Source organism: Haemorhous mexicanus, chromosome 4 (assembly GCF_027477595.1).
Source record: "Haemorhous mexicanus isolate bHaeMex1 chromosome 4, bHaeMex1.pri, whole genome shotgun sequence".
NCBI lineage: Eukaryota > Metazoa > Chordata > Aves > Passeriformes > Fringillidae > Haemorhous > Haemorhous mexicanus.
The window spans coordinates 69,344,873-69,372,415 of record NC_082344.1 but is presented as its reverse complement, the minus strand read 5'-3'; the positions used below and the strand labels follow the sequence as shown (position 1 = coordinate 69,372,415).

Below are 27,543 nucleotides of genomic sequence, written 5' to 3'. Positions count from 1 at the left end.
TTCCTTAGAAAATCTAAATTTTTTATTATACATACTGTATTACACTGAAAATACGTACCCAAAGACAGAATATTTTGAATTTACATCTGTACAAAAAAAACCAAACAAAAACCAATAGAAAACATACGGGCTATGCTATAGATGTGACATTTTACAAAATGATAGTTTATGTTAAAGGCACCAGATTCCCAGAGGACTCTGGCTTAACATTTTTTAGTCTTTTTTTTCCAGTCAGACCTTACTATGAAAATATGATTCACTCTTAAACTGCATGATGTCAAAGTCTCAAGATCCTTTTATCTAGACAAGACGTCTGCCCTTTGACACAACTTAGTGAGAGAAGTGACCAATTCCACATGGAGATATCAAGCAACTACCAAAGGCTCCTCCCCACTGTATCCAGGATCCTATGGTATTGAACTGAAAAATTAAATGGCAAAGCCAGCACTGAAAATCAGGTTAACCCACAAAATACCAGCCCAATACGAGAGTGTTAACTGTACTAAGCCTAGACTGGTTTGTATGGAGATAACTACAAAGCATTAGAATAGCAAAAGAATGAACAGAAAGATGGAATCTGTGATCTCAGCATCCTTCTTGGGCTCCCTTTCTTTGTTACACTCATTTCACTCTTTCTGGTCCTCACAGCACACACAAAAGGAAATGGAGCCTTCAGAAACCTAGCACTTCAACATAGGACAAGTCATTGAAGAACCTTGGGTAAGATGAATGTGCTCTTTCTCCCCTAAAAACAAAGTCTGGACGGGACAGGGAAATCACAAGCCACTTTCACTGCTTCTTTCTGCATTATTTCATACTCAAATCAAAGAACCTAATGCATATCATGCCTAGGCTTGCACAGACAGGAGCTTCTCTACAAGCAAGGGCAAGAGAGACTGGGACATCCCCCTTGATGAGGTGCAGCTCAAGCCCAAAGTTCTTAAGTTTGGGCTTGCTATTTCCTAAAATTTCATGCTCGGATAAAGGCATGAGGAAAGGACAAAAGCAAACCTTTAAGAAAACTGAATTACTTCTCTGGTCAACTCAGTAAATCTGCAAGTCATTCTAGAGTAAAGAAATGCTTTTTTTTAACCTTACAGCACACACTGAGCCTCACTGAATAGCTTCACATCCAAGTGACTGATTCAAGACAAAAACCATCAAGTTCCAAGGCGAGATTCTTTTCTGTATGTAACAATTCCAACATATTGGAATTTCAATATTGAAATTTCCCTTTCTGATTTGTCTGGCATTATTCCTACTTCCAGAACACAGATTTGATTATTTAATTAGCTGAATCAAATAACTCCATGTAGTTTTACTTCTCACTGTATCCCTGTTGCAGAAACTTCCCCTTCTTTAGGCATTTAAACACTTTATAGATTTACAGATCAAGTTGAAGTAATCCTCAGGTACTGAGGGTCATAGAGTTAATTACAAAAAAAAAATTTGCAGTGTTAAATTGTCTCATCCTAATGAGTTTATGGAATTAAAAATATACTATAGTTCTACTTAAAATTCCATTTATTGCCTATGACTGACTTTAGACAAACAGGCCTGGAGACCAACTGCATTATGCAGCAATTACAAACAGCAGCATGGTTAAGCTTCCTACATACTACTGCACCCAAACAACTCCACTGCATTCTAGAAGGGCTTCTTGAAGAGCAGAGGGACAGCTATCTCCTTCCAAAGCACAGGTCTGAAATGCAGGCTTCTGTGGCCCCAGAAAGTTTAGTGAGGGACCACCATTAATCTCAAGCAAGCCAAAAAAGCCACCACACAGCAGCTCCTGACCACGACTGAACTGCCCTGGTCTTGCATCCACAGTTTACCATGGCAGTACATGCCCCTCAAGCCAGCCGATTTTCTAAATGCTCATTCTTAACAACTGTTATCTGATACTTGCAGCTCATCTAGCAAGCAGGAACAGTTAAGACAGAAGTATCATACACATGTACAGAAAACTGGTCATCACAAGGAAACTTCAAAATCTGAATGCTGACAACAAAAGGAATGTCACTTTTCTTTAAACCTTTCTTCTAAAAGATGAATACTTTCATATCCTATCATTAGCCCTCACCGAGTTAACACTCTAAAACCAAGTTACAACCAAAACACATTCTACTTAACTCCTAAAAATTAAAATTCACTACTCATCCTCACTTGTCAAGCTGTTTTCTAGCTGTCTAAAAAGAAAAGTTGGAATCACAATTGCAATCTATGTTGTTTCAGAAATGGGCAATTCTGGGGAGGACAGCCCCGATGTGGCGGTTATATGTGAGTAACTTTCACACTAAAACATGCACAACACTCTGTAACAGCAGCAGCTACCATCAAATACCCTGCCTGTTACAGGAACTAGAACATTCTGTGTATTTGCTTAAATAAAGTTAAGAAATCTACACTTTTGGTCACATCTTAAAACACTGTAGAATACAGGGCATTTTAAAAAATATTATTTATACTTGCCCTGTACTGTTGGGTAGTTTGATTGAAAACCAAAGATTAAAATGCAATAAAAAATTCCCCAATAAAAAAAGATTCTAATCAAACATCTAAATGTCTTTATTAGTATACAAGTGTACTATGGGATTTGGTCTGCATTTTTTTCAGAAAAAAGGAACAACAACAACAAAAAAAAAAAAGCGCCTCATTTAGTCCTAAAAGTTCCACTTCAACATGAATCTTTAAGTCAGCCCAAGGTACCTCCTCAACACATCACCACTCTGCTACTCATCTTTGTATTTCTTCCTCCTAAGCAGCATTCCCAACCAAGCACAGCTGCACACACAAGTACAGGCAGAAACCAGACACTGAATTCAAGACTCCTAAGTGTCCCAAGAAGGAATCCTGACTAATGCACATAAATCCTCTCAGCAAATGCCAGCTTTGCTTGTAGCATTAAAGCCAGATTACACCAGTGGTATGAACACAGTTGTAAAGATAAAAATGTTCTTCTGCTAGAAGGGAACAAGTACAAGGCACATTTATATGCCAGTATAACTGTGGTCACATTAGGACACATTAAGAATTATACTGATAAAACTACACTGGTAAGAACCACAGCTACAGTCATTAAAATCTTTTTGGGTCAGGGTTTGGCAATGAAGCAGCTTTTGACTGCTTAACCAAACATACATGAATACTGCCTCAAGACAACAAAACTACTCAGATTGTCTCAACCATTTCTAGGGCCATTTTTAAATTAAGCTCCAGTTGGTTTTGAGATGTAGTTGTTTCCCTTCCTCCAGGTAAGTTATGTTGTGCTAAGGGCTTGTTATGCAAGAGCCATAGATCAACTTCCACCCCAAGACTCCTATGGCAAGAAACTATCACTTCCAGGCAGCAACAAGCCACAGTTACTTTTACCATTTTGATGGGGTTTTTCTTCAGAAAGTTATGATACTCAGTTTCTGTCTATCTCAAATAATGCCAAATAAAGATTAACTCACGCTGGGCACGTACATTGACAATATAGAGAGTTAACAAGATGGAGGATTTGGGGTAATGATTATTAAAGTGATTCAGGCTGATGCTCCCCAGAGGCCCCATGGGAAAGACACAGCTGCAGGCTGGACACCTGGGAGTTGGCTGAGGGGAGAAAGGCAGCTAGGAGTGAGGAGTCACTGAGTGACAGGTGGGAGTGAGATTGTGATTGGCTGGAGGAACACACAGTGAAATTGTGATTGGCTGGAGGAACATGCAGTGAAATTGTGATTGGCTGGAGGAAGCGTGGACAGCATACAAGCAGGAAGCTGATTGGATGACAGGACACGTGGACAGCAGCACAGCAGCTGAGCCAGCCAATGGGTGCCTTCTATCTGTTAAGTTCCGTTAGGTCTTTTTTTGGTTTCAGTTATGTCACGTTTCTGTTTGGTTGATATTAAAGGTATAAAAAAGGGCCAATTTCTACAATAAAGCAATCTCTTTTGGATGCATAAGGGGGTCCGTGTTGCTTTGTTCCCATTGCTGGCTGGCCTGAACAGGGACCTGTAAAGGGGGCTCAGGGTGTGCAGTCCACTCTGGTAGCAGCTCCCACTAAGTCATGGAACCAGCCAGGCAGGATCCAGGAAGAGTTCAGGAAGGAACTTGGAATTTAAAGTGCGTGCACCTCACTGGAAGGATGAGGAGACCAGTGGGAGGAAGTATGGGAGGTGGAATATCAGGGGAACAAAGCAGGAGCCTGGGCCATATCAGGCAGCTGCTACATCAGCAATCTATTAATATGGCTGATGTGAAACTAAGCACCCTGCTGGACTGGATGTCTAATCAAGTTACAGATTTTCCCTTTAGTGGGTCCCTTTGATCAGAAACCTGCAAGCAATAGGGCAGAGACTTTTTGATATCACCAGGGACGGCGATGCTGAAGCTTGCAGGCACCTTGCTACATAGGGAACAATTATGGCAGCCATTAAAGGAAATATCATGCAAATGTCAGCCATTACGCAGCTTTGGAAGTTAATTCCCCCAACCCATATATGACCCCAAGACAGACCCAAACCCCGCTGAATTCCCTTATCCCGAGACTAACCCAAGCCCCACAGAACTGCCTTACCCCAATAAAACTCCCTGCGTGGCTGGCCCCTTTGGTGTGGAATTCCCACATCGCAAGCAGGTGGCAGACTCAGTCCCTGCCCAAGATGGCAGTGCAGGAGAGTCCAGCGTTGGCAACAATGCTGGGAAGCCACCATGAAGGAGGGTGACCTGGTGGTCATTTCAGCCTGCCCAGTAATACAGGCACCAAACCAATGCCCAGAGGACCAAGAGCTAGACTTTACAGTAAAACTTTATAGTAAAAGAAAGTGGCAGTCTATCAGAAGTGCATATGTCCTCACACCCCATGACTGGAAAAGCACAAGGAAAATTATTCTAACAGTGATACAGTTTTCAGTCTGGTTAACTGATTACTGAGAGCTGTGTACAGCCCAGGCAGAAGCACAGAAGGACAGAAACACACCAGTTGCCATTGTGCAGCTGACCGCAGAGGGTCCCTTTGCAGTCCCTGTGCAGGCAGGTTACTCATGTGATATCATCACTCACCTAGCCCTGCAGGCTCTGCAGCAACTCCCTGGGATGGGTATCAACTCTAGTATGTCTTACGCTCAGATTTTACAGGGTCCAGCGGAGTCATTTGTGCAGTTCCTGGACAGACTTCATGCCACGCTCTCTTGGCAAGTCAGCAACAATGAGGCCAGAGTTATACTGTTGCAGCAGCTTGCATTTACAAATGTGAACAAGATTGTAGAAAAGCACTGCTCGCTGTTTATAACCCACATACTTGTGATATAGCAGATACGGTTAGAGCGTGCCAAAATGCAGGAATTACTGCTCATAATACTAACTCTGGCAGGGGCTTGAGCCGCACACTTCCAGGTTTCAGACACGTGTGAGGGGGGTCCCAGCTGGGCAGGGATCGGGCTGGGCCTGGTGGCCATGTTGATGGTGCTCAGCTGACTGCAGGTGGCCTATGGCCAGCCACAGGCACATCAGGGACTGCCAGCCCATCAAGTATGGCAACGTCACACATGAAGTGTGGCCCAGCGACAACAGCACGGGCAGTGCACTGGCTGTCACTAGAACACTTGTCTCATACGTCCACCCAGAAGTGGCAGTCAGGGCACAGGGCAACCAGCGACAGAGGCAACAGGGGGTGCAGACCACACTGTTCTGGGACACGGGGCTGCCAGCAGTGAGCAGGTGGCTCTCCTGGCATGGGCGCTGCCATGCCACCCTTACAGCAAGCCCCAGTGTTGTTGCTGCAAGCCACCAGAACCTTGTACCTCTGCCTTGCCTCCTCAGAGGAGCAAACCTGCCTGGAGACTGCAGGTGTGGCTGAGACAAAGAGATGTATCCTTTGATAGTTTTGAATTGGTTTGTTTGTGACAAAAAGGTAAATGGTACTTTCAAAACAGTTGCATATATATGTACATAGTTATAGTTATTTACAAGTTATTTATGACAAAGCCGGCTGTTCTGTAAGTTATTACTGAAGACTTCTTTTAAGGATATGATAGGAAAGCCTTCCCAGTCTAGGTGTTAGCTCTGGCCAAGCTATGGCCTTGACTGGCAAGGAAAAGTATGCTATCAAACCCAGGTGTTTCTGTACAAAGAAAAGACTCACTAGCTTTGCAAAAGCTAGACCACTTTCCTTTGAGGTAAACAGGGAAGCCTTGTCTGGAAGAGGCCTTCTAAGTCCTCATTATGAAAAGAAGGCTCCTTGGCAGATCCTGGGTGATAGCAAAGCATATAGGCAGTTGTAAGCTTCACTTTGTTAATTTCATTCAAATTAGAATTATGTTCCTGTTAAGTGTTACTACTCACACCAGAGAAGCCTATGTTACAGTTTTTGAAAAGTTGTAATAGTTATTATTGTTGTCACTGTTACTAATGTCTTAGGAATTGTTTAGGCTTTTCCTAATAGGTTTTCCATGCTTAATAAAAAAGAGGGGGGGGAGATGTAGGATATGGGGTTATGATTATTAAAGTGGTTAAGGCTTATGCTCCCCTGAAGGCCCCATGGGAAAGACACAGCTGCAGGCTAGACAAGTGAAAATCAGCTGAGGGGTGAGAGGCAGTTAGGAGAGAGTCATTGAATGACCACAGTGAGTTTGTGATTGGCTGGAGGAAGAGTAGACAGCGTAAGAGCAGGAAGCTGATTGGATGATAGGACATGTGGACAGCAGCACGGCAGCTGAGCCAGCCAATGGGTGCCTTCTTTCTGTTAGGTCTCGGTTTGGTTTCAGTTATGTCAGGTTGAGATTAAAGGTTTAAAAGGATGTGATTTCTACAATAAAGCAATCTCCTTCGGATACATAATGGGGTCCATGTCGCTTTGTTCCCACTGCTAAAACAAAGCTGCTCAATCTCATCCTACGACCCAAGCATAAATAAGCTAAACAGACAGTGGGTACCTTTAGACACTGCCATCTACCATCTGCAATAGTTATGATGCAGCTGAAATACAAAATTATCAAGTACCGACCTGTGGTGCTTCATACATCCATTCTTACGACAGAACTCATGTTGCCAAAGAAAATGCTTTTATAATAAAGATCTGTGCCCTCAGTTAACAGTAAACCGTGAGTGACTGCGCAGTAGTCTTCTCTTCTGGTACGTAGCATTAAACCGCTCCCATCTGTAACCTTTCAGCTGTGATCTCCTTTTTCAGCATCCTGAACAAAAATACACCAACAATGTCCCTCCCTCCCCCAAGATCATCTTTCCCTCTCCCAAGATTAATAAAAAAAGAAATTAAGTGAGTTTGACACCATCAAACACTTCTGTGTTCACTGAGCTCAGTTTGGTTGAAGAGCACAGCTTCTACTCTGGAGGGTAATAAGAAATGTACACATGAATGCCATTTTGTACAGTTGACATACTCTATGAGCTGGTTGACTCTAAACTTGATTTGGTCCAGTCTGCTGCTGCTGCATCTCTTAGGAAACATTAGTTATAGGTTTGTACTTCTTGAATCTGGTCCATTCACCAGTAGCATAGTTCATTTCAAAGACTGTGTCAACCAACATAGTGGTGCTGCCCGTGCCATCTGCCTTTGGTAAATCTTCTGTATGTTCACTAAGTTTAATTTGGATGATGTCACCTTGCTCTTGGCAAGGATTCTCTGTAGAAACAAGGAGAGAAACACATTATACATTTCAACAGTGTATTGGTGTATACAACAGTATATTAGACAAGATAGGGGGTTCTTATGCTTAAAAAAACCCCCACAAAACACAAACAACAACTCTCAAACCCAGAGCTGAGCAAACCAGACAAAGATTTTCCTCCCTCCATACTCCTGAGAGCGAGTTTTAATAATAACAAAACCAGACCCCAAAAGACAAAGCTCAAGACTAACATAATTGGAAGAACAATAAAAGAGGGAGTAAAGCCTGCCAGTATAATTTCTCTCTACCTCAAGAGTCAGAAGAGAAGATTATATTTAAATGGAGTTGGTAAACTTAAACTACCAGAGTTACTTTACTTGGGAGACATTTTGTAGTTAAATGCCTTAAGAATTTTTAGCTGTTAAGGAAGCCCAAAAATCTTCACTGAAACTGCTTGTCCCAGACTCAGGTCCATGCCAATAGAAGTTTTAAATGTTACACTTCAAGGTTGGAATGATGCTCAAGAATATCAGTTGGCAGTTATTTATCCAACCTTCAGAAGGTGCTGGCATTATTACTAAAGGAATTCATATTAATATTTACTTTACTGTATATGTGAATCTATATCACACACACTTCCAAAATAATATTTTACCTTGCATTAGAAAAAGCTGCCTGTGTAGATATTAACGTACAGCCTCCTAGTGCAATTTGAAGTACACTGAAAACACCATCTTTAATGATGGACCACAGTAACTCTGCTCTGGTCATTCTCACCAGTGTATTGTGTTACTCCAAATGCATGAGCCACACTTAGGCTGCAGGACTCCGGTGGTAAGAGCCCACAAATACCAAATTAGAAACCAGAGCTAGTGCAGATGATTGAGTTCACTTAAGGACTCTTAAGCCCCTTCTCATCTTACATTCAATAATCTTCTAGGTAAAACAGCTTTGGTCTATCAAGGCAAATACATAACAGGATCCAGCTATGAGACAGCTTATCTCCCTGTGATTCACAGCACCAGTTGGATAACAGTTGCCAGTTTCTAAAGCAAGGAATTAGCAAAGAGGTTCTGTACTACCTGACTGGTACATCAACTGGCCACAAAAGAATTTACATTCATTGGTCCTCCAGGCAGAGCAGTAGCACCCAACCACTTTGTTCACAGCTTACCAGCTGCCTTGTTTCTCTTCAACCCTAAGCCCTGATGCTACAGTGAGTTAGTTATACTGGGTCAGCAGCTTTTCTGACAGACCAGTTGACTTAGTGGAAATGGACCCTAAAGACCCATTTTCATGTAGTTAGAACCATAATTCAAGTATGTAGAGTCCAGTGTAAAGCAAAGAGTCCAACACATACAGACAAAGCTAAAGCAATGCACACACATATGCACATTTAGAAATGCTGGGCTGTATTTCAGATTTGTGTATTCAGAAGCAAGCAAAATTAATATCAATACATGCCTCTGGATCCTGCCATGAATCCAAGTATAAGAGCCTTTTCTGGCCTTGTAACTTTGTTTGCAGTCTTGAACATTTCCTGTGCAGCATACATTTGCTCCCTCTGTAACAGACACAATAAATGTCAATTCAGTTGAGAAAAACTCTGTCAATAGGGAGCACTTTAATACCCACAGATGAGCATAAAAGAACAAGGTGAAAGCTTGTAGGACCTACAAAAAGTTAAAAAAAAAGGCATTCTATCCTCAAGGTTTCTCTTCTGCAATACTTTTACCTAACATGCACCGTACTGATAACTGAACTCTGGACATTGAAAAAAACACCCCACCTTCAAATAGTTACAGAAATATGTGAGAGGCTTAATGTTTATGTTATCCATTTTGTGTCCTTCATGACATTAGGGGAAAAAGAAAATAATCCAATGCTTTCTCTACCATCCAACAAACTCGGCTTATAATAATTTCAGAGGATTTCTTTTCCTTTAATAAATGTAGTAGAGGTACTGAAAAGAAGTCACCCAGCTTGCTAAGCATCAGATCTTGCAAGCCAGGCTTACAGATATGCTTAGCAAAGTCTTCTGATCAGCTACATCTTGAATTGGACTCCAAGCATGCACATAATACACACCAAACCAGGAATCTGTGCACCAGGAATAGGAAGATTCAAGAATATCCCCACTCTCAGGCTTCGAAAAATGTGTAATGGGGGGAGATAAGGGGGATCAGAAACAAAATCTTTTACCTTAAAATAATCTATTTATGTATTTTCTCCTACTAGAGCTATGTCAGGATAATTTTAGGCAATTTATTTTATGTGCAATTGGCTGGGCAATTTCTGCTGGAAATACACCTTTCTCCCAAAATTCTTTGCAATGAGGAATACATTATTTTACATAACAAACAGCATTAAGTAATGACATCCTACTGCAACATTAACACTGCACAACTAAAAATGTTGTGAATACCATTAAGACAGCATGCTAAACCACAAAGTATTTTTGTAATCTTTGGTTATAAAAAAAGCAGTCTCAACCACTCCATAATCCAAAGGCCAAGAAATGCCAACATCTAAATGAGATCCAATCCACATCAAAACCATCAGTCAAAAAGAATCTGTTTTTACTCACTGTGAGAGAGAGGCTTTTCTTCGGTGGTGGCTGTTGCTGAGTTTGGGGGGCCACTTGTGGTGCCTGTGCCGCAGGGGAGATGGCAGGAGGTGTGGTGGGTGTTAGGGGTGAGGTAGGTGTAGCTGCAGGGGGATTAGAGTTACTGTTGTACATGGGTGTTCTTTGTTTGAACTGTGCAGGAAGAGTTGTAGTAGCATTTGGAGCTGCAGGCTCTTCCGTCTGTCTGTTGGTCTGCAAGGCCTCTCGTGCAGAGCCAGCTGCAAAAACCAGTCAGGATAGTTAAAACATTATTATCCACAAATAGGGATTAGCATCACCAGTGGCCTTTAAAGAAAGCTAAAATCTCTGATGAGTCCATTTTAGCAGCACCATTCAATATGCCATCTAATATCCATATGAAAAAGTTAAGAGCAAATGCTCTTTCCACACAATTATCTTTAGAAATCATTAGACAACAGACTAACTAGCTGTTCCATATGGATACACTATACTGAATATAAAATTTGATGTTTAATAAATATCCAATTTATTAAACTGAAACTGCAGCACTTACTTTTCTGTTTATACAGTTCTAACAACTGTACTCTGATCCTACCAGGATTGTTGCTGTACTATTATATAGAGCAAGTAAAAAATTATTTCATCAGTTTTTACCTAATGTAGCAGCAGCTTTCAAAGGAAATGCCATTAAGATACTGAAAATACAAATATACTTTAACAGATGCCAGAATTAAATGTAGTTTTTACAAATCCCTCGTTATTTAAACACTTAACTGCTAGAAGTTAAAACCCCACAAGGCTTAACTGTTTTTTCTCGAAGCTGATCCATTCACCTGCAATAAGGAAGTTATACTATTCCAAACCTGGCTGCAGTTGGAGACAATTCATGAAATCACAGCAGCTTGACCATACTAGTTACCATCTGTCCAGCCAGTGGTGATTACCTAGTGGACACTCTGTGTTCTTTTGCAGCTCTTGGACACAGGCACAGCTGCTCAAGCACCCTTCACAAACCTCATGAGCTTTAATCTGACCTGTTTACACTGTGCTCACAGAAGACTACAGGCAGATACAGATCAGAGCTACATTGGAGCCCTTTAGAGCAATTTTAGGAAATGAGACATCTATGGTTCTCCACCTTGGCACAGACACAGCAATAGTTTTAGCAATATTGGTATTTTTCAGTAGATGTGGAACAATTGAGAGGATAAACATTTGCAGTTTGAGTTATTCCTTATTCTTTTACAAGTTTCATTACTGGCTTTGTCTCTTCTCAAAATAACTGACTTTCATAAAGTAATGTCTTAATTATGCAACCTCAGATTATATGAGGCCAAATCTGTGGATCTTCTGTGTGGATCTTATATCAAGCAAACAGTTTTATGTTCCTGGTCCCTAAGAAAAGCTAAATACTCCATACTCCTAAAGAAACGAGTACAGAATAGAGAATTTTAAACTAGACTTTTCCTGCTGCTGAACATAATGCCAACACTCTGGAAAATAGTACTACAGCTGCTGACACACTGCTGTGTTCTTGGCTGCATTCCTTCTGCAGATGCCAATTTTCTGCCAGAGAAGGATGTGCATAGACCTTCAGAGAGATTCTGAACTGTTTTGAGGCCAAATGAAATGACTGGGTCTTGCATCTATGCAGTTTTGTATAGCGCCCAAAATGCCACAGCTCACAAGTAAAAATAATATATTAAAATGAAATGTTGGTTCTCTGTTAATAGACAGATCTGGTAATGAATCCCAGCCATCCCCATCTGTTAGCATAAACTGATACATTCCTTTAAAGACTTCACACACACCAAGGAAGGAAAAATAAAATCAAGTTGGTTAAAATAAAACTGTAGGAAAAAAGGACTTGTACAAACTACTTTTTACTATTGGCAATTTTCTAGAATAGAAAATAACAGCACTTTTCAAAATATGCAGTAGGTCTGCTATTATCTTTGTTATACAAAGGTAGAAGAAAAATAGATGGCTTAATCCCAAACTGTGTGAAACGTAATATGCACTTGCCTCTAGAAATAAAACTGACTTCTGAAAGCAACTGTTTTGTATGTGCTAGTATGTGTGTGCATGAAATATATACTTCAGACTTATAGTGATTACTCTTTGGGGATAGCAAAAGCTGGATTTTCTATTACTGTGTAAGAGAAAAAAAAAAAATCAGGAAATTGTTTCACTTACTTGACTTACCTAGCAGTCACTCTAAAAATTTAGAGCCAGCAATTATTTTCTTTACTTAGGTTAAATGATATGTCTCGTTTCCCCAGACTCAAAGGCTGGAGTCTTGCAATGGATTTTATATTGCTAAGGCAGAGTTTCAGTCAAGTTGAGGGACAGTAGGTTTGTAAATAAAAGAGCAGCCAGACAGTAAAGCTGTACAGAGTTGCAGCTATCAGGTCCCAAGAGCAAAGAAGTGTCTGTTACCTGGCTGTGTTTCAGAGCTTGGGATATAGGAGGAAGACGGCACCACACTGGGGGTAGCAGGTAAATAACTTGTAGAAGGTAGTGCAGGCTCATTGTTCAATGAGCCAAGTTTCTACAGAACAGAAAAGAAAATATTAAAGTCACACTACAAGCATTCATGGGCTGTTTCTGCATTTTAAATACAACTTCAACATCAGATTTACTAAGATATTCCTTTTGGGAACTTAACTGCAAACTCCCCTGTTAGGAGTCCTACCTAACAATCTGTTCAACACTGACTTTCTACTTCAAACATCAGAAATTTGTGCAGATGGCACTCTATGAAGAATTGCACTCCAGGACTAAGTGATATGCCAGAGGAAACACGCTCTTCACCACTAGCAAGCAGAACCATGTTCATCCATGGGCATAAGGCCTACTAGGCTATCACCCAGGAGAACACAAAGGCCTCTGGGACACAGGCAAGCAGAAGGCAGCAGTAACAGCACAGGCAAAAATGCCATTCCCACTGAAACAGGCAGTCAACACCAACATGACTGATGCCCTCTATGATGATGAGGCTACAGGAAAAGCCTCATTTTGTACTTAATACATGATACTGCATACACAGCATAAAAACAGCAGCATGGTTGATGATTTCACTGCCTGATCCAGCCTTTGAACACAAGGGGGTGAGAGAGGAAAGAAGTTTTCGGGAGAGTAAGTCTAACAGACGAATCATTTAAGATAGCCCTACTATATAAAACATGGACATTCTGTAAGTGTGGAACTTGCTAAAACAAAGATTCTCTTAGCACTCTGCAGAAAGAGAGGCAATAACCTTCACTCCTGACTCTGGCCTACCAAAATCTGCCCGTATGCTGGCCTTGGCTTGTCACACATGCCCAACAGACAGTTTCTCACTCAAAGGCAAGGGCAGGACATAACATTCTTGTAGAACCTACATCCTGACTGAGGACACAAAGCTGCACCATAGTTTCTAATATGCTGCATCTGAAATAGGAGAAAAAAGGCCTATACATGACAGGTTCCTCCTCTCCCTGACTGAATGACTTCTAGCAACAGGTTTGCTTTTTCTTTGATGAAAATATAATGGAATTTTGAAAAAAATTATGCAGAAATTTTTACATAAAGAGACGTGTTTCAACAAGTGAGTAAAATTCCAAATACCATTACAATGTTGAAGTGGTTTAGAATAGCACATGGGTTTTTTGTTTTTTGGGTTTTTTTTTTTTTTTGGCTGGTTGGTTTTTGTTTGATTGATTTTGCTTGGTTTTACCTGTGTAGATACAAGGCCAGCAGCATAATCTGGGGTAGCATTTTCTACTACTGTTTCTTCTTTGGCTTGCTTTTCCACAACTTCTGTATCTATTGCATAAAGATACAAACAAGTGAGTCCAAACATTTTTCAGAAATATTGAATACACTTTTTAAACAAAGATATAAAAATTCATTTCTCAAAGTATGCTAAAACATGCTTGAAGAGGTATATGCTGAAATAGACACAGTAATCTCCAGTTTTATAATGAACCCAGAAATGAACTGACCAACAATGTACAGGATACAGTAACTGAGTAATCTGATACTAGAAAGCATGAAAGCCCAAGCAACACTTTAGTTGCAATTATGGTTTTGTTCTGAGGTGGTATTCTTTTTTTGTAACAAACACAAAAAATTGTTTTAGGAAAAATATGCTTCATAGTGTATCTTCTGGATATGTTTAAGTAGGGCACAACCCTGCCACTTGCCCTAAAAGCAGTGTATCAGATATTGTTCACTTGCTATGACCTCTCAGTCAAAATTTCGGAAAGTGCTATAATTTTTTTCCAACATTACTTTCACTTAATTTACATGGCCATACAGCCAGTAGAAGTGAGCAGATGAAAATAACTCAGAAAAATTCCAGTACTGAAGCCACTCACACACCTATGGGCTGCCCAAAGCACAACTGATTAGCTCAATCCTTTTACATGATTGAGTTATATTACTTAGGCCAAGGCAGTATGAGTAGGAGCACTGAAAAAAGTGAAAATCCTCCTTTAAAACCTATTTCAGTCAGGGGTTTACTTCATTCACAAGTATTGGTTGGTATCATATCCCCTAATTTTTTAGGTTTAGCTCAGGCTAAGCTTTAGCAAATTAAGAACAAAATGTTACTACAAATTTTGATCCTATTTGCAGGTGTACTGACAGCCTTTATAAGTCGAATGCTGTACCAACCTAGTGTCTTTCTTCTTCTCTTTGCTTCACGGCCAGCACCTACCATATCCAGCTCAGAGATATCTAGAAGCTAAAAACAAAAACCACAGAGAACTTAATAATCATTGCTAAAAACCATGTAGTTTATCTCTAAATATCATCCTCAGGTTTTTCTTCCTTTATATATTGATTCAAAGCAGCAGCAGCAGAAATTCACCTTAGGTGAGAGAAGAGACCTGAGCAGACAAACAAGGAGTGCACCTACCTTTACTCCTCTTTCTTTGCGCAAAGGTGTTCTTGAAGGAGGAATAGGAGTTCTGTTTCCAGAAGGACTAAAAACACTGGGAGCTGAAGTACTCCTGAACGGAGCTTGTTTTGGTATTCCTTTGAGTGGTGCTTAGGGAAGAGCAAAGAAAGTAACAACTGAAATATGTGTTTAACTGGTTATGGAAAATACTTTAATGAGTTCATCAGCTCTTCTCCTTCTTAACGCACACATTACCTGCCCTTTAAATGAAAATGTCTATAATAAAAATTAATATTATAATGTGGAATTGGCTATAACACTAAATGTCCCACAAAGGTCAGATTAGGTTTTACTTTTCAAATAAGGGCCATTCTCTGACCAATGCTTGCAACCCCATTGTACATGAAGTAATCAAACAGGTGCACTGCTAACAAAGTCTACTTTTCCTATACACACAGATGCTTTCCTTACTTGTAAAAAATAAACGCTGAACATGTAAAGCAGCATAGGACATAAATCTTTTCAATCCAATTATTGCCAAATTGCTCTTTGATTTTCACAATCAAATTACTTGAAAAAACTGTATTAAACCAAAAATCTTAGCCAAGTTTCTGCAGGGCTAAGAGAGCTTGTGCAAAGGTGAATTACTGCCTCACACAGGGGTGTGAAAATCTAGAGCTGCTGTTTGCACATGGAGAAGGACCAGTCTGGGTCTACAGTGCAAACAGAAGACTTGCTGTCTCAATACTCAGTAGCATCAGCTACACCTGTAAGCATCTGTTTCCTCCCAACTCTATGATGCTGCCCCTCTACCTCACACTTAATGCTAGCACTAAACACAGCAATCTTTTAACTATTAAAAGATATGGGATACATATACAGATCTATCAGGTCTTTCAGCTTCCTGACAATCTCATCATGTCCTGTAAGCTGAAGATAAACAGAGAACTTCAGTTTGAGCTTGGAGACTCTGTATGCCTCTAAATGTTGTTCTGAAAATGTTTTCACCATAGGACAATGCTCTGACCCACGTGAGTACTTTTCAGCAGAGCAAACCTCAGCAGGTCCCCAACTCCTTTTCTAGAGGCCAACTGGCTCTAAAGGCCAGGTTCTAAGGACTGGCTTTAGTAATTGAACAGCAACACAGAATGCCAAGAACTAAAAGCCCATTTCTATAATGGAAATTTCTTAGTTCAAATTACAACTAGACCTTTTGCATTTCCTACATGAACACAGCCCTCCAAGCCACATCTTAAATAGCATCGACACTAATGTACTTCATAGTACTTCCAGCCACAAGACCAAGAAATCACTCAAAGGTTCACACCTCAGCATCACTGGTGGACAGGAATGTTACACCTATGCGGTGACTTAAGAGTATGAAACTAATTTTAAACCCACTTCTCACCCCTTATTTGAAAAATTCAAGCAGTTCAGGAACTTCAGCAAACAGCTGAAATGCATTAATACAAAGCTGAAGGATCATTCTACAGGTTTGCCACCTGGAATTCACTGCTCAGCCTTGGCTGCAGAGAACATTGTCCCTCTTCTTTCTCCAGACAGAATTATACAAATACAAGGTAGTTTCAATCTACTTCACATCATTTCAAAGAGCACAGCAGACTACTGTGATCCACTCTGCTCTCTTTAAGAGCAACATGGCTTAGTCAGGAGTTATTCCTGGAGTGATGCAAATTAAATTCCTATCAAAGTCTATAGGCACAACCTAGCTACATACACTTTAGAAGCATGGCAGATATACTTGCCATTTGAAAAACCCCACACACTGTTGTTCTTTCTGACAAGACGTGTCAGAAATATTTAAGTATGAGGAGAGAGGGAGGCAGAAAGGGATAAATCCTTTGCCTCAAAAAAAATTTAAGCTTTTGTAAAAAACAGATGATAATTTTATTCTTCATCAAGGCTGCTTTATCAGGTTTTCTTTTTGAGAACTGATGAAAGTGAGCCATACTTGTTGTATCTATCTTCTTGACCAGTCCCCTGCCTTTGGCATGGAAAGGCACTCCTGCAGTCTTCTTGAGCTGCTGAGCAGTTTCTGTAGCTAAAAGGAAAAATGGCTTTAGTTATTACAGAACCTGTGCTGAAAATACATAACACAGTGTTTCTTACATAAAATGTTATTAACTAATTGATAAAGAGATAGGAATACCAACAAAGAAAGAATTGTACTTTAATTAAAACCCAAATAATTTATGTGAAGTAAACACAGTATTTCAAGAAAATGCGAAATCAGTATGACTATGCAATGGACAAGGTGGCCTAAGCTAAAAGAAATTACCTGAAAAGGCAATTTACTCAGTAGAAATTTAAATAATTTTTAAAAGTTAAATGACACATTATGAGAACAAATACAAATTTTGTATTTAACCAGACCAACTCAAGTTACATGCAAGAAAGCAGCAAGCTGCTGCAACAGAACAGCAGCTGCAGTAAACTATTTTAAGATCACTTAGTTCAAGCAGCTACCAATACACACATGTACACATATGCTGCCTTTTGTTAAGAGAAAACCCTCTTGGTTTTTACACCCTATACAGCCACACTGAGTGAAAGAAAGCATTAATTAGCAGCCCTTGCTCTCTGCTCCAAAAGCACATGGCAAAATAAAACTGTCCTCATTTTACTTTTGCTTCAGGAGCTTTAACCAAAGGTGTCCCCAGTCAGACTGTTACATATACCCAGGAGAGGACCTATCTGTGCCTTATGAAGCTACAGCTCTTTGTATGCCTTGAAATGTGAACAGCATTTAAATCAATATTAGCATTTTAATGCAATCCTGGCTGGAATGACTTGCACCTGCTCTTTCATACATCAGTCCATGATCATCCAGGAAAGCTCTTGTAATAGAACATTTTAATGTGTATCACAATTCTGGAGAATAAGACTGAATATACTGAATATTAATTGGCCTTTCACCATTTAATTTGTACACAATCTTAATACTACTTACACTTCTGCAAGAGTTCAGCTCTGAGTGTGGCACTTTTAGGTTTCCTTTTCAGCTGGAAATGTTTCACTGGGGGTGTAAGTGGCCCAGCTAGTGTTGTCAAGGCATTTTTGTTTAAGTATTGGCATTCCAACGGCAACATAGCTGAAGTTTCACATTCACTTACTGCATAAAGAGTTAACACAGCACACAGGGGTATTAGCATCTCTTTGACAGCAAATGACAAAACATTTTACAACTAGACTGAACAGGTGGTTTTAAATTTTAGATTACTTGTATAAACACCAAGAGTAATTTAGTACCAATTATTACACAATATATAACCAGTTATTAATATGTTTGTTTTTCCTATTAGCTTAATAAAAGCTTCCATTTTAATTATACCTAGTCAAATTATTGGTATCTTAAATATGCTGGCTGCTATTGTCAAAAAAAGATAAAAAATATTGAATTCTCAGATTCCTTAAAAATTACACATGAAAACCAAACTACTGAATGAAAATCCAAATCACAAGTGTGGATAGACAAATGATCATTTGTTTATAGAAAGAAAACAAAGTGTTTCCACCTCCAAGTCATTTAATTATTGTTCTGCTGCAATCTCCAGCCCCAGATTGTGTCTGTCCCTGGATGCTCGAGGGGTAGGAGAAGTTTTGCAGCCATCAGAAGTTTTGCTGATGTTTGAAGCAGCAACTGTGCAAGTGCCTGACCCCATATTTTCAGCTGCTGGGCGATCAGCAGCACAACTCTTCCCGAGATCAGCTGAGAGCAGCCTCCCTCCAGCAGCGATCACCTGCTGTCCAGACACTTCCAGCAGAGGCAGCCCCTGCCCAGGACAGTGGTAGTGCTTCCACACAACACAGAGACTTGCTGTTGTCTTGGGTACCACAAATGGCAGACAGCAACATAGAAAAAGCCTTTACTGACTAAACTGCAGCACAGCCTGTGATACTAATGAATCCATATAAACTTTTGTGCTGCCCTTCACAGTCCAGGCAATAACTGACATTAAATTTTGATGACATGTGAAAAGATAATTTAAGAAGCTACCATTCCTCAAATACCACAGTGCCCAGTCCAGTAACATTCCAGATCATGAACTGTGGTAGTCCAGAGACAAGACAGTGCTTGTTCTTGTATCTCTACTTTAAGAGAGCAAGGCTGCCTGTGAAATGACAGGTTATTCCTAAAAAAAGGCACCACATTCCTGCAATTTTCACCAACAGAAAAAGCTTACCTTTCTCTCTAAGCTCTCCTAAAATATCTTGAACATTGGGATTCTGTTCTTCAAGATCAAGGTTAAGGGAGCCAGTATCTGGAAAGGATTTTAAAATATCAGCTACCATTAAGACCCAGGGGTCTGAATCCAAGGTAGCGAGCTGGATAATTTCAGTCAGTGCCCCTTTCATCTAACAAAAAAAGAAAAAGAAAATCAACCAATTGGAAACAGTTTTAAACAGGTTATAGTTGGATTTATTTAAAAAAGATACAAACATGCACAATGTTTTACTACTGGGGGAGGGAAGAGGGAGACTGTTTCCACACAGTTATACATTAACTCTAGAACCAAGCAAAGAATGAACCAAGGTGATTTTTTTAAACTGCTTTCAGCCAATCTAACCCAAGTTTGTTTTGAGCTTTTGGCAGCTCAAAGCTTTGTTTAGCACTGGGCATTTTGAAAAGCAGCAGCCAAATTTTTACATTACTGTCTCCTTCTGTTTTACATTCATACTCCCTGTGGACCCACACTTTCTATTCAGTGATGGGAATATGCAAATACAACACAAGTTATTTAGAACAGGTCTAAATGAAGATGTGCCCCTTGCCAGCCTACAGCATAATTACACAGATTGTATCTGCATCATAATTGTCTTCAAAATATTACTTAAGCTGAGGCCAAAATAACCTAATCAATACTGTACTGTTTGACAAAAATTACATATGGGAAGTAAACATAGCCCTCTTAACATGCCATGAGCAACAAGATTTTCCATCTACCTAAAGTTTCTATAGTCAGAAAAAAGTTATTTTTTTGTTTTGTAAAATGCAAAAAAATAAATGAAGTAAATTTTAAGCTTCACTGTAACAGTATTTTTTAATTACTGACCAACATATCTGTTGGCACTATGACATGAAAATCAAGGCGACTACAGTCAGGGGTTTACTTCATTCACAACTAAGTATAAACCCCCAGAGACTGAACTTTCTTTTTTTTTCTAAGTAAATTTTCATGTAAGCATGCCAGCACTAGCTTTAGTGAACGAAGATGTTTGAGATATTCTGTGTGTCTAACAAGGCACAAAACACAGCAGTAAAATCACATAAAGTAGTTTACCATACTCTATCTGCATTGTATTAACACTGAAGAATGTATTTTGATTTTTCACCCATTGCGGCACATAAAGCTTAGTTACAGTCATCATGTTTCTGAACACAGGAAGACAAGCAAGAGGCTCATCTTCACCTTCATGCTGTTTCTTTCCCTTTATTTAAAGCACTCTTATATAAAAAGCTTTAATAAAATAAACTTACTCTATGCATACAACTCCAAATAAAAGAAATAAAAGTTAAATTTCTGCTCCCCATTCCTCTCCCATCCACTTCTAAAGCTCAGAGGCAAACAAACACTGACATTTCTCAAGTCCTTTCATCTGCACAATTATTGCCCTCTCACTTTGGAAGGGTTTACAAGTCCACTCCAGAGCCAGTTTGTCCTTTACCTCCTGCATGTTTTAGGGCTCACACGCTATGTGCTTGTGAAACAAACTGCATCAGTCCATCTGACCCAAAATGAGCACCTCTGTATCTTTAAGCTCGATCAGCTCCCCAGAGTGACTGACTGCAGTCACACAAACACCAAGAAGAAGACACTACATGGGCCAGCTCCCATTGATTTGCTTTGGAATAAACTGAGCACATAACCAGGAGCACACACTGTTTAATGTGCTGTCAAATTTAACCAACCTTACCCAGTGGAAAGAATGAATTTCTGAGGTTCTAGTCTTTGCTGGTTCTCTGTTGCTCATTTATTCCTCAGTAAACATAACCACACCAGAACCTCCACACACTTGTCCACCTCTCTATTCTAACCCTAAACTCCTTAACAAAAGTCACTTCTACAGTGGATGAGAATGACTGTGAACACTATCAAAGCAAAGTCTTTTGTTCTTTTATCTATCCTAAAGGAATCAAGGTACTGATTTACACAAAACACCTGGAAACCTAAAACATCCCAGAAGAGCTGATGGACTCAAAGCTTTTACAAGCTTTTCTGTGGACACCACTAATGTAGGTAAGTGTACAGAATGTCATTTCCTTCATCAAAGCAAAGTCAGACAATAGCTAGAGGAAAAAAGTCTCTTGCATCCTCACAATTTACCCTTCATATCTGCTTCACAAAACTCCTATTTGTACCAAAAATTCAGAGCTTCATGCTTATACTATGAAAGTTCCTGCAGAACTCTGGTCTGGGCATGCTGCATCCCCTCTGCTCTCAAGGTTAAAGTTCAGGCAGCCTATATATGCCAAAACCCACTGCTTAACAAGCTTTTGGTTCCTTCAAGAAAGGAGCCCAGAAACAATTTGTTTGCCTAGCACGGGGCAAATAACATTATCACAAGGCATCATGACAGAAAGAACATGGTGAAATAACAGTCACTATCACACACAAGGAAGCAAAGCACACCAACCAGTACTGTGAGCTAACCAGAGACCTTGCCTGAATATGGCTTTGCATTTAACAAGCCTGGATTCGAGTTTTGACTAAGGCTTGCCTTCACATGGCAACTTAAATACATGTTCCCACCTCACTCTTCAACTGGCAGCTGCAAAGAAACATTTCATTTATGGCTTGAGAATGCATGAAATGGAACTCATCAGGGAATCCTACATGCAGTTTTCCTGTTACTTTACAGGGCACAGCCATAATCCCTAATTCCTAATTGTCTATGATTGCAACACTGGGTCATTAAGACTCCCATCAGCTCCAACCAGCATCTTGTTAAGCATGAATGTCAAGATCTGATGTAACATGTTCCAGTGCCTTCCTCATCTAAAACTTAAGGATCTTAAGTATTTTTATCAGCTTACTAGCACACAAGGAAAAGCATAGGCCATGACTAGAAACATCTAGCAAGCAAGGGATCAGGCAGGATGGGAAGTGTCTGGGAACACAGGCAGATTAATAATGGCTGTGCAGGAAGGACAAACAAGACTGTGGGAAGGTATTTAAAAGGAAGTGTTACAAGTAACACACAACCTGACAGGTCCAAGAGGACTACTTGCAAATATTTCAAATATTTATTTGCTTTGTATTCTGCCTAAATTAGCGTGTCTAACAATACTTTTAGGCAACTGCATCAACAGTTGGCTAATAGACCAAATGAAGCCTTAATCTTTCTGAGGCTATAGGAAGAAACAGTATTTAATAGGGAGCTGCATCATCACTATAGAATATTTTCATTAAACTAAAAGCATTGGATTGAAAACACAGTATTAATATTTACACAATACAAAGCCAGGATGGGTCAATACCACTATTGGATGTGGTCTGCACTTTAATAATGAAAAAGAGCTGAAGTGGCCAAGAGAACTATTGGATTAAAATAACCCATTTTACATCACAGAATAATTATGAACTTCAAGAGCAGTCCAGAAAGGTGCACAGCAGCCTGTGTGCTCTCAATACAGAGGCAAATGCAAGTGTCATGTCCCCTCTTATTCCTTTGCACCCCACTCCACAATTCCCACTTCCCTGCAGAGATGGCTCCTGGTGCACATAAGCCAGTACAAAGAAACAGTTTTGATTTCTACTGTAATATACAGGCAGGTCCCTGCTGGGATAGGAATCTTCCTCTCAAGACAATTCAGAGAGCACAGAAGCACAGTCCTTGTCCCAGACTTGGTTGTAACATCAGTCTAACCCTGAACAAATACATTAAACACTGGCATAAAAAGAAAGCTTGCACTTGCCATTGCAAATCAGGTTAACAACAATATAATATGCAAAATAAACAGAAATAACAGTTCTGCCAAATTCATTCACAACTGAAGCTCTGGTCAGCACTACACTGAGCTTTAGGCATCATTTCAAATAAGTGCAATTCTTGAGAAAAAAATTAGCAGCTGAAAAGTCATAAGATTCAAGAGTTTGCAAGTTCTTCCCAGAGAATTACAGTGGGAAAGGAATTTTTGATAACTGCCTACAAGACGCAATTTAAAATGAAAATGAAAGTCAATTATTCTTAGTAGTCAGCAGGAACAAACATGCAGTAATGAGGTTCACAGCATGATAAAAAATTAGTTTTATTACCTGTCCCACAAGAGTATTATGAGAATTAAGTCACTCATATCTATATAGTATTTGGAGTGTTGAATGAAAACATTATGAAAATTGAAAGATATTACATATGAGGATAAAATCACGTAAGTGAAGGACTGAGCTTTCAAGAGGGCTCACTGAAGATTCGCTTGTCTAGACTGAAGCTTTCACAGAGATTTAAAAAGGACCAGGAGCAATTAAATCCCTTCTAAACCAAATACCACCAGTTTCCTTGATTCCCACATTGCTTTTTACTCAAATGTCTGCTCCCAAGTGGTTTCTATGTTATTCTAAGCTTTCATGAAAATGCTACTATATAGAAAACAGAAAAAAATTATTTTGGAGAGAAAATTACTCAGTTGAATCTGTTATCTAGAAAGGGGAATATCTTTTAACACATAACATATCCTGTAGCTGCTATTGAGATTCCCAAAGCTGTACAAAGCTGATGCAATACATTTTCCAATGCAATTAAGCTTCCAAATGCCAGCTCGGTGCTTCTCGCACATGATCGATACAGACTGGCACATGGCATGGGAAAGACATATGACTTTCCAAAGAGAATAATTCAGCACTCTCATAGTTAAGATTAATCATTTTCAGACATGGGGGTGATTTCCAAGTGAGAAATTCACTTCCAGGCAGCTACAGCTACCCTGTCCTGGCTGGAAGGCACCGCTTCCAGCACTCCCCAGCACACAAGCAAGGCTACTGCAGAGATGTGCACAGCACAGCCATTCTGGACACATATTTATCTATTTTCTGGATATTGTGCGCAAGGTATTCCACGCCAATTCAAACATTGAAACTTTTGATACTAAGTTAGGTGACAAATCTGCACAAACAAAACTATCTTAGCAAACTAACCACAAATGATGAGCATCTGATAAGACAACAGCCCTTTCTGTCAGCAGTTTGGTTACATCAGCTATTTTTGCCATCTATAGAAGGAAGCCTGTAATAATAATAGTAGGCCTACCAGCAATGTTAAGGGTTTCTGCCTCAGGGGTTTTTCTATTTTTAACCTTTTTTTTAAGACCCTTCTCCCAGTTTAAAGAAAAAAATCATATACTCCTGAAACAATTAAAGATGCTAAGGGTAATCTCAATCATCAGTTTACAATAAAAGATTAAGCTTATGATTGAATTAATGAACTCTACCAAACTGAAAAATCCCACAGTATTTTGTTACAGCAGGAACAAGAGCTTTACATTTGGAACAAAACTGATCACTTTAAGTACACAGTAAAAGGCACACTGACTGGCTTTTCTCTACTTTATCTCCACAGCTAACATAAGCACAGATCCAGGAAAGCTGCTGGCAGCTCTTCCTCAGATTTGGTTTAAAACATTCACCCAGTGAACACACTTGAAGCATTTCAACAAATTATTTCAGTTTGTTTGAATGCTGCTCCCTTAAAGAGCTGCCATGAGTGCTATTTATGGAGGTCCTTAAGCTCTTGGAAGCTCTTTTCAATCTAAAAACACCACTGATTTTTCTAAACAGTGAATACTAATTTCTGCCAGGGTACTTGGATTTTCACACTAAGGTCACAAGAATTTTGCAAACTCACAAGTTCACACGAGCTCCCATCCCCCTTTCTGGCCTAGATTATTTTGTTTGTCCAGAACATGACCCTATTTATCACACACAAGGATGACAGCTTGTTCACTGGACAGGCACTAAACATGAATATCATGTTTTAAAAATCAGCATAAACACGCTGAACTAGATTTTTTTTAAGTGACACCAGTGTAACACAGTGAAGAATACAGACGCATATGGCAAGACAAACATTAAATGGCAGATGGCAAGACATACTCTAAATTATTTCTTAAAGGTGATGCTTGCCCATTTTCAGCCTAGAAGTGCACAAAAGCTGAGCATACAACAATCCAAGTTACATACCACACTCTGCCTGGTATATATGGATACTAAGCTTCAGAAGCAGTTGTCTTAGCCAAGAAAGACTGGTGAAAGTGCAGCTGAAGATACTCTACATAGGAAGGTAAAAACTAACTCCACACCACTTCCATGACTGTTACCAGGAAATACTACTTTACATGATGGAAGCAGGAGAGGAATTCCTCCAGTCTGGCTGAAGAAATCTAAGATTTATAGACATTCTCCAGCTATTGCCCCAAACATCTGTAGCTGCCTACCGGCAAGAATAAGCTCGGTGCAGATGAGGCATGGTCCAGGGCCAAGTGAAAAAGCCTGCAGATCCAGCTCAGACTCGAGCCAGCCAGTTTATTAGCTGGGGTAGGACAACAGAGGAAAGCACCAGCTGTTCCCAGAAAGGTAAAGCGAGGCAAACAAAAAGCATGCCAATTTTCCCCAATCAAGACCTGACTGCAAGAGGGTGGGGGAAAAGCACTGCTCAGTGCAGACCCCAGATCTTCCACTGCCAAAGTTTCAGCACTTGCTGCTGTCCTCCCTAAAGCCGAGATGCTCGACTTGTGACACCTACACAGCTGCTAGTACTAAGGAAGGAGTGGAGGAAGCTGAACACACACACGACCGCTCCTAAGCGATCCTGCCTCTCCCCTAGCCGTCATACAACCACTGCCTCAGAAGAACCTTCTACCCTAAAAGACACCCAAAACACAGCACTACAATGAGTCCCTGTAGGCCACACAATGGGTTTCATGCCCAAACTGCTTTCAAAAGGCTAGTGCCAAGCAGGGAATCCCCGAAGAGCAGGAAGAGGAGGAGCAGCAGCAAAGCTCCCACTCCACTCACTCCCTTATCGCGGGGAATCTCGGCGCTTTTCCTCACACCGAGAACCGAGTCCGGAGACCTTCTTCACTTATTCCTGCCCGTCCAAGGAAGGCTGCGAGGGAGAGGCGGGGAAGGCTGTGGGGACCAGCCCTACCACACGCCCCTACCCTGAGGGGCTGCGGCCGCTCGGCTTCGCCCCGCGGGCGGCCCGGGGTCCCCCCTCCCCGCAGCCCCCGTGTGGAAAAGAAAAGGGCGGGCGGGGGAGGTGGCTGGCACTGCCCCCCCCTTTCTCCCCTCACGCCATCTGCCTCCGACCTCTCCCCCTCACACACACGCGCCCCGCTTCGCTGCGACTCCCGCCCGGCTCTCACCTCATCCACCGCCCGGCGGGGCAGGTGCAGCATCCCCAGGAGCAGCTTGAGCTTGACGGCCGAGGAAAGGCCGTGGAAACAGAGTCGGATGTTGTCGATGACCGAGGCCGTGAGCAGCGAGGCGATGCTCGGCGGCGCCCACAGCTCGTCCGTGGAGCCCAGTTTGTTGTGCAGCCACAGGCCGGTGTCGCTCTCCCGCATCGACGCCATCTTGGGAGCGGGGCGAAAAAAGAGGGGATTCTCGACGGGCATTTTATGAAGGCACCTAAAGGGAGGAAGGGAGGGGGTGAGGACCCCTGCGGGTCGCTGTCTTGTTCGTAAGCCAAAATGGCGGCGCCCAATGAGATTGCGTTTAGGAAGGCGGAGGCTATGCCGTAACCTAAAATGGCGGCGCCCAGGAGGGGAAATGCAATAAGGCGTTTCTCATCTCTCGGCCAAGTGCAAAATGGCGCCCGCCACACCTTTTCGTCCGTACTGCAAGATGGCGCCGCTTCACTGTAGAGAAGCTCCTCTATCAGCCCCAACTCATTGTCCCTCACAGTCAGCCCTGACTCCTCCTGGGCAAAAATGGGAGGAGAGCCGCGAGCGGGCCGCCGAGCCGCGGCCTGGCTGGAGGCAGGGCTTCCTGCCCGAGGTGGGCTGGCCCCCGCGGCTCCCGGCGCGGCGCTTTCCGGGGCACCACGTCTGCTTCCCTCACAGCCCCAAGCCCCCTCGGGCGGGGTGCCTGCGCTTCCTCCGCGCCCGGCCCGTGTTCCCACCCAGCGCCGCTCCCTAGAGTTAATGCCCGTTAAAACGCTTTAATCCAGCGCCGCGGCTCCTTCGAGAGCTGCCAGCCCTGCCCGGGCCGAGCAGCTCGGGCGAGGCGGAGAGCCCCGGCCGCGGTGCTGCCTCTGCCAGGGGCGGGGTGTCTCCTCCATGCTTTGCCCGGAGGTTGGCGCGCTGGGTGCCTCAGCCATGGCGGAGGTGACCTCGGGGGCCGTGGCACAGGGTTTAGGCGCGCAGAATCCCGCAGCGCAAACATTCGTATTCCCCAGGGATTCGGCTCGTTGTTACTTAAATGTGAAAAAAATGAATCAGTTGC

The 27,543-nt window shown here is 41.4% G+C and overlaps 1 protein-coding gene across 2 annotated transcripts; it reads right to left on the bottom strand.

The window, feature by feature from the left end:
• Positions 1-27,103, bottom strand: NELFA (negative elongation factor complex member A). 2 transcript variants are annotated; one of them, XM_059845324.1, is made up of 11 exons: positions 26,463-27,103; positions 19,288-19,459; positions 18,054-18,215; positions 17,055-17,144; positions 15,101-15,231; positions 14,857-14,926; positions 13,916-14,004; positions 12,637-12,748; positions 10,198-10,454; positions 9,075-9,174; positions 1-7,624 (listed from the first exon to the last, which is right to left on the bottom strand). In XM_059845324.1, exons 1-11 carry the CDS (start codon positions 26,712-26,714, stop codon positions 7,440-7,442), a joined length of 1,620 nt encoding a protein of 539 aa, XP_059701307.1. In that variant the 5' UTR covers positions 26,715-27,103; the 3' UTR covers positions 1-7,439. The 2 variants fall into 2 exon arrangements, with proteins under 2 accessions (XP_059701307.1, XP_059701308.1); XM_059845325.1 differs by lacking the exon at positions 26,463-27,103 and adding an exon at positions 26,113-26,239.
• Positions 27,104-27,543: the final 440 nt, after the last annotated feature.